This window comes from Gadus morhua, chromosome 6 (genome assembly GCF_902167405.1).
Source record: "Gadus morhua chromosome 6, gadMor3.0, whole genome shotgun sequence".
Taxonomy (NCBI): Eukaryota; Metazoa; Chordata; class Actinopteri; order Gadiformes; family Gadidae; genus Gadus; species Gadus morhua.
In genome coordinates, this window is record NC_044053.1 from 17092893 (window position 1) to 17101209 (window position 8317).

The 8317-nt window shown below is 43.2% G+C and overlaps 1 protein-coding gene across 1 annotated transcript; it reads left to right on the top strand.

Moving 5' to 3' along the window:
- The first annotated feature begins 2025 nt into the window (after positions 1-2025).
- plk2b (polo-like kinase 2b (Drosophila)) lies at positions 2026-7812 on the top strand. The gene is made up of 14 exons (XM_030357717.1): positions 2026-2278; positions 2380-2487; positions 2587-2703; positions 2878-3007; positions 3201-3384; positions 3695-3893; positions 4054-4201; positions 4436-4527; positions 4822-4954; positions 5196-5276; positions 5549-5708; positions 6103-6232; positions 6395-6505; positions 6767-7812. Exons 1-14 carry the CDS (start codon positions 2099-2101, stop codon positions 6956-6958), a joined length of 1965 nt encoding a protein of 654 aa, XP_030213577.1. The 5' UTR covers positions 2026-2098; the 3' UTR covers positions 6959-7812.
- The last annotated feature ends 505 nt before the right edge of the window (positions 7813-8317 follow it).

Here is an 8317-nt window from a genome sequence, read left to right on the forward strand (position 1 = left end):
CTGCGTGTGTTGTGGTGTAGGTGTATGTGTGGGGCCGTGTGTTGGTTTCTGCTGGGATGTCGGCCGCATTGCCTCTACGAATCATATCCTGCACTTAAGAGCACCCACTGGGCCGTGGACGACACCGTTGCGTAACAGCCCTTGTCCGCAACAGGAGATCATTTGAGGTGACCGTTGTATCGACGTTGAGAGGTACACTCGTGCTTGCCTTGACGTCGGGTTTCACAGTGGGCATCATGTAATTTCCATTTTAGCCTGACGTATATGATGTGTACTGGAGAAGATATGCCAGCCTGGCAAAAAGACACTTTAATGAAAAATAATATAATATTTACCATAATTGTCTATGATCAATGTAGGCCGGCGTAAATATGATTTAAGGATAATCATGTGGGCATCTTGTTGTCATGCCTATCGTTCATATACAAAGGGTCCCAGGTGTAGCTAAAATGTGCAATTGTTTAATTAGCAGCAATGTGTGAGCTATACAATGGGTTAGACCGTTGTGAGACATCACCCCTTTTTTTATCGTACGAAAATCATGCATTTGTAATAATACACGCAGGAGGCCCTAATTCAGAGCATCACTCCACTATTGGACTTGTGATAGCATGGGGTATACCCTTGGGTATTGAGAAGATGAGCTGTAATGTAAAACTGTTGCAATCATCACTATCAGGAAGGAATTCAGAAACCGAGCACTGATAAAACAACCGGCCCATTTAACGTAAGGTCTTTCTATCTATTTCTGTATCAGAAATATAGTTAAAAAATTATATTCAGCTTACTGTATTATTTTGGAGAGCCCTAAGCATTACGTCTTACTCGTAATGCTTGGTACGTTAGAGTATTTAGGCTATAATCTCTCGGCATTTGATAATTAACTGGCAGATTATTTTGTTTAATCCTCATTGTGCACAACATTGGGCAAGCACTGAATATTACATCGGCTTTCAGCCAATGAGCAACTACATATATGACTCTCCTGCCAACCACTTACCAAGGGAGAGTATCTACACTACACACAATATTATTATATAATATAGTTTCCATCCATCATTAAATACAGTATATTCATGTAATATGATGTAAGTGGAACCGATGATGACGTAAAATCAAAGAGCTTGGTTGTGTTTTCTAACAGATATGTGCTATGCTATAACTTGCACAAGCCAGTGTTCCATTTTCTCTCCACCTTCTTGCATTTGTGAGGCACAATTCAGTTTGATGATGTAATGATGTTTCCCATTATGCTGTTGCGACCTCCAATATTTGATGAGATGTGTTCATAACTTAGTTGCCTGTCACGTTGACACCCTGTTGTTGCACAATCCCTATGTTGAGTGAAAAAAGAACAACTGGTCACCAGTGTTTCTTGTGCTGTGAAACATTTTCATTATGTTTATTCTGTTAACGAAATAGCTGCATAATGGGGCTCTTACCATGAAACCTGTCTACCAACACTCAATCACGAGAGATACTGAAGAAACGATTTAGCCTTGATAAAGTGTCTCATATAAGGCTATCAGCTTTGTGTGGTGCATCACCTTGTCAGTCCACATGCTGGCGCTGGTGGTCTAAAGTGATTTTTGACAACTAAATCAAGGCTTCAACCTGAACAGACCATCATTCTCTAAGCCTCTGCGTTTTTGGACCTTAGGTTTAGAACAATGAAAATGATGTATGCATGCACCAAACAGCACACATCTCTCTAAATATATCTTCATCTACCAATATTAGTCATATGTTTTTATAGGGATGATGGCTACATCGTTGGATATTAGGAGTATTCTAGTATTTACCAAAAAAGATTGCTTTGTGATATCGTGTGAAGGCTACACATAATCAAATTAAAACTACATAACACTTGCCTAACATATAGCATTTTAAGATCAGTCAGCACAATCGCATCGAGAAAGCCACATCTCTGTGCGGGTTAGAATCCTGCTAGTCAATGGACGTCTATAGCAGCTCTTGGGACTCATCACGTCGTGACGTCGGGAAGAGGGGGAGGGCCACTAGTTGTGTGGAGTATAAAGGCATCGACACCGTCCTCAGAAAACATTCTGTACACCACACTCGAATTGGTTGTCCCTCTATGGAATTACTGAGGAATATCGGGACTCCAGCCACAAATAATATGTGCGAGTCTACGACGAGGTCCTGCGAACCTCGCAGGAAGAGATCAGATGAACGCAATGTGCCTTCAGAGATGGCCAGAATAATCACGGACGCTGCCACTGGGAAGTGCTACTGCCGTGGCAAAGTTTTGGGAAAGGTAGTTTTGGCAGATCGCATCATATACATATTTTTTTTAACTAACACGATGAGGGACGTTATATAAACACTCAAAATTCATCATACTTGTTCTCTTTCTAGGGAGGTTTTGCAAAATGTTACGAGATGACAGACCTCTCCACGAGCAAAGTTTACGCAGCCAAAATCATTCCCCACACGCGCGTCTCCAAACCTCACCAACGGGAAAAGGTAAGCGCGCTGCTGTGCTGATTGCATTGAGACTGTTGATCAATAAGCACCTTACAATTTCGTTTGGAACTTGTAATAATGATGTTTTCTTTTTACCAGATCGACAGAGAGATCGAGTTGCACAAGGTGCTCCATCATAAACACATAGTGCACTTTTATCACCATTTCGAAGACAAGGAGAACATATACATTCTGTTGGAATACTGCAATAGAAAAGTGAGTTCTGTTTAAACTGGAGACTGTTGGCTTTTACTCTTCTATATTCAACTGATCTATTCAACACCTGCATTGCGCCAGCCAGATTGATGCTCTCTTATCACATAATGGATAAAAATGTGTGCTATTCCTCAAATCTAATCCTTTATCGTTGTGATTTGTTTTCCTTGGCAGTCCCTCGCCCATATCCTAAAGGCCCGTAAGGTGCTCACTGAGCCAGAGGTCCGTTACTACTTGAGGCAGATTGTCTCTGGACTCAAGTATCTGCATGAACAGGAGATCCTCCATAGAGATCTCAAATTAGGTAAGTGTTTTATGCAGCCATGGCCGAGAAACTCTCTACTCTATATATCAGCATTTACACTTGCAATATTCTCTGCTACTTTTACTTAAATAGGCCGTACTATACTTTTTACTTTTACTTTACTTAACTTTTACTTTCTGGGTCGACCAAGTCTAATACCCACCCCGCCTCCTCCCTTATGTTATTTACCTAGGTAACTTCTTTGTAAGCGAGTCCATGGAACTGAAAGTGGGAGACTTTGGTCTGGCTGCCAAGTTGGAGCCGGCTGGGAACCGAAGGAAAACAATCTGTGGGACCCCCAACTACCTCTCCCCCGAGGTGCTTAACAAGCAGGGCCACGGCTGCGAGTCGGATATCTGGGCCCTGGGCTGTGTGATGTAAGTACAGCGTACTAAAACAATGATTAAAAATGATAAATGACATGTAAATACAACCGCCAAATAATAATTACAATGTATACAAGTAGCCACACAGTGTTTTATGCAACTATTAAAAATGGATATTCCTGTGTATAATAGCCATATTATTAGTGGGTAGAATACGGCAAACCCTCTAACCCTCTAAATGGAAGATTAGGTTTCCCAAAGATGGATTTCAGTAGATAACCAGTTGGCCTATTGTAATGGCAGAACCTTTCTTAGTCCTAACCATACATTGCCCCCCTCCCTTCCCCTACACCCCACCCAGGTACACCATGCTGCTTGGCAGACCTCCCTTTGAGACCACCAACCTGAAGGAGACATACAGGTGCATACGAGAGGCTCGCTACTCCCTGCCCTCCTCCCTGTCCTCCCCGGCCAAGCAGCTCATCTCCAGTCTGCTGACCAAGTCCCCTGAGGACAGACCACACCTGGACCACATTCTGAGACACGACTTCTTCATCCAGGTGAGACGGCCCACCGCCCTCCACCGCCTCGCGTGCCTCTCCTGTTGGTCCCTGCACCGCGTCACCAAGCGGGTGTCAAACTGGAGCACGCAGACGCACGCTCCTCCGTTAACCCAACACGCCGTTAACACACTGACCCACTTTCTCCTTCCTGCTGCAGGGCTTCAGTCCAGAGCGCCTACCGCCCAGCTGCTGTCACTCGGCACCAGATTTCCATGTCTCCAGTCCTGCCGAGAGCTTCTTCAAGAAGGCTGCTGCGGCGCTATTCGGGGGCAAGAGGGACAAGGTCAAATACTACGAGACTCTGAGTGAGTGTTTCATTACCAGCCAGACCAAGGGGAGCCCCTCAATGAACCACCTTCACAAATGGGCTACACTTACATATTCATTCATGTTTGCAAGGCATAAACATACCATGACTACTGTTACCAAGCTCATTTATTATTCTAGTGTCCGCCCCATGCGTCATTGTGTATTAAGTACAAGGACGCAGGTTGAAGAAACCATGCACTGACGGCATGTCCTTCTGTTGTTCCCGATAGATAAACAAACTAAAGAGGAAGAGGAGATCTACAAACTGCAACATGACCTCAAGAGAACAGCCATCAGCCAGCAGAGCAATCCGCTGCCAGAGGTAAGAGCCCAAGCGTTTGACCTGTATTGAGACGCCTCTGTCTTAAAGAGGTACGATAACAGCAGGTTTAAATGAAAGGCATCATGACGCACAAGGGACCCATATTCATATAATGGCAGGAGAGAGAATCCATAAAAATAGAATCACGCAAAGTTATAATTTTCAACGTCTAAGCCCACGACTGTGCATGTGAGTAAGGGCTGAGTCATCGCCGGATGTTTAGTTTTTTCTCCTTTTTTTTTTTTCTACGTTCACATCTTTTCAAACACATCCTGTTCTCTCTTCCCACCTTAGGATGGAAGGCCACTTCCGCCATCTGCCGATCGGTCTGTTGCCGCGGTAACGGAGACCCAATCCCCGACGGCTCCAGATACCATTCGTCTCATTGTCAGGGGCAGCCTGGGGAGCTGCAGCAGCAGCAGTGAATGTATGTCAACAAGTCCATCCTCTCCCTCTCACTACTGATAGATATAGAGTGGATATATATATGCTTTTACCATTTATTCATCGCTGATATGTTTACTGTTCCTGGGGAACCAAGGTAATAGGAGTCTACTAAATGTGGTTAATATAAAGAATACTATTTGAGTGAGAGTCGAAGATGCACTTTCTTTTTGTATTGAAACAGCAGAAAATGTAAATGTTTTTTTGTTTGTTATTTTCCTCAGGCCTGGAAGACAACACAACAGGGAGTGTGGCTGACACTGTGGCAAGTGTCTTCAGAGGATGCATAGAGAACATGCCTAAAGGTGAGCCTACTATACCTTTTCTGGAGTTGGGCTGTTCACAATCATATGGATGATCTAAAACATAAAGTGTACTCATCGGAAAACCACCTCCTGTGTGACTAAATAAATTGTGAGTGAGTGACAGTCTTTGTTCTAATATTGAGAAGAACCCTTGGTTGATCTAAAAATCTTATTTTATGGCACATTAAAAAGTGTTCCAGGAGAGGCTTTCATCTCCTTCCTGAAAGTTGAAGCATATGCTAATGCTGATGTCCTCTTTGGTTCCTCTTCAGCCGCAGATATTCCCAAGGACTCGGGGAGCAGTCACCTTCAGTGGGTGACTAAGTGGGTGGACTACTCAAACAAGTACGGCTTCGGCTACCAGCTGTCTGATAACACCGTGGGAGTTCTCTTCAACAACGGCACACACATGAGCATACTGCCAGACAGGAAGTGGGTACCATTTTGTTCATTCAATACATTCATGGCAGCGAGTGCTCTTTAGAATACTCTCTCCATTCTAACCTTTTGTTAAGAGTTTATTTTTCCTTGAATATGTTAGAATAAACGCATTGTGTTTTTAAGATTCTTTTTCTTTTGGTTTTGGTTTATTTTCTCTCCCTACCAAGCACCACTAAGAGATTTTAGAATGTAGATCCAGCCAGTTACTAGGGTTACTACAATAATATTTATCAGACCTATATTTGCTCAAAAGCAATGCTGGCTGCTCTTCCTCATATCCCTACGTATTGCATTTAGAGTCCCAGATATGGTCGACTTTGTTATTATTTGGTTATTCAACTCGTGTATATCGGAGTAGTCAACTTAACCTCCCCTGTTCTTCCAGAACCATCCACTACTACGCTGAGTTGGGCAAGCGCGCCGTCTTCCCGACCTGCGAGGTTCCCGAACACTTTGTGGGCCAGGTGACCGTGCTGAAGTACTTCTCCCACTACATGGAGGAGAACCTGATGGACGTGAGTACTCAGCCCTCATGCCACTACTCAGCACCATATTCCATCATTTCTTTCTTTGAATCCCTCTTTTCCGTACCCTTTTATTCAGTGGAAAACCCCTCCCCCCAGTTGGCATATATTGTGTTGTTAATTTGTGGTTGTGTTTCTGTTATTGCATCGCAGGGCGGGGATCTGTTGAGCACGACAGACACGCACATGCCCAGACTCTACCTGCTGCAGTGGCTCAAGTCCGACCGCGCCCTCATGATGCTCTTCAACGACGGCACCTTTCAGGTAAATACAAAAAGAGATCGAAACCCACCTTCACGGCCAGGCATGTTAGGAGTGGTTGACCTAAATAGAAGAAAAAAGGCATGACACACTTTCATTGGCTTATATCGTAGTATCAGTCAATGAAACTGAATATTTGTTTAAATAAGGCAAAGAAATCTAATGTTATGAATCATCCAATGAATCCCAGAGCTCTATTCAGCATGACAAAATACATTTATTGTATTCACAATACAATAACACACCGTCTCTCTCCCTCCACAGGTCAACTTCTACCACGACCACACCAAGATCATCCTGTGCTGCCAACAGGAGGAGTACCTGCTGACGTACATCAATGAGGACCGGGTGTCCACCACGTTCAAGCTCAGTGCCCTGCTCACCTCCGGCTGCCCCAAAGACCTGCGTGAACGCATGGAGTACTCCCTCAGCATGCTAATGCAAAGGAGCAGCTGAACAAAAGCCGAGCGCTTCAGTGTGTTTCAAGAGGAAGAGGAGGGGGAGAGGAAGTCTATGCAGCTGGAAAAGAAAACGTGTTCATCTCACTGGTGCAGTGGAAGCCGAGGCTGATTCATATGAATGAACTATGCATAAAGAAAGGCATGGTATCTTGAGGATTAAGATATGTGTGCAGGATTAATGAGGTGATCACCCACGGACACACCTGGGTGACTGGGTATGAGTGGAAATGAACAAAGATCGACAGAGTTCTGGAGAAGAATGTTGTGCGAAGAGCTAATTCAACTGAGGAAATGGCAGATTTTTGTATGTTGGTCGCTGGGGGAGTATGAAGAGGGAAAGTATGGGACCGTTTATGTCAGAATAAGGAATGTTGGTACGAATGGGAACCCTGTTAGTGCCAGGGCAAAGACGGAAAAGATGCCTGAAAAGAAAAAAGAAACGGACTGGGCCGGTACCAGCTAACTTGTTAATAATGTTGTGGACCTTTTTTCTGATTTTTTTAAAACCAATACATTGGTCAAAGATGCCAAAGCATCACGGAATCAGAGTCATCATGTAAATTATGTACAGAGTGTAAATACAGCCATCTCTGCAGAGCAGAGGTGTGTGTGTGTGTGTGTGTGTGTGTCCAACTTTGAAACTGTGATTTATTCTTTTCATGTGCTCAGTTCGCCGGACTGGAAAAAATGGGGATAAGTGTGAGGGGAGAGCGACATTTAGAATACAGTACTACAGGGCCCCTGAGGACCCCTTTGGTGCCATTAGCCTTGGTAGAAAATGTGGTAAATAACTTATTGTGTACAAAGTGCAGTATTTATTTATTTAATAAAAGGATTGATTAACAAACATGTTTAGTTGTTGTCATGTTTTTCACTTCAATATTGAAATACACTATGCTATATATATATATATATATATATATATATATATATATATATATATATATTGCTTGAGTGTTGTACAGTCCGAACCAATATTGAATGCAGTCCTGCTATTATCTATTCTAGTTGATCGTGAATGTGGCTGAGCTTTGCAGTTCAATGGCCTTATAGTCACTAATAAGTAAGCTAGTTCTCATCATGCAACGTATTGCGCGCTTCAGTCGATCTTCGCCTCATACGTTTAGAAAAAGAGCTTCCTCCTTCTTGTTGAATTCGCAGTGTGCTTTACCACCCTGTGTTGCCTCAAAGGCCAGCCCCACCTGAGATGCTATTATGACCAACTCAACACAAGGTACTTTTGGTTACTATTTTCTCTTGGAGGAATGTTGAAATTAGTATTATTTACAACATGTTCTATTAGATTTGTTTAGTGCACTATTAAGAAATAAGTTTTACATTCCTATAAACAAAT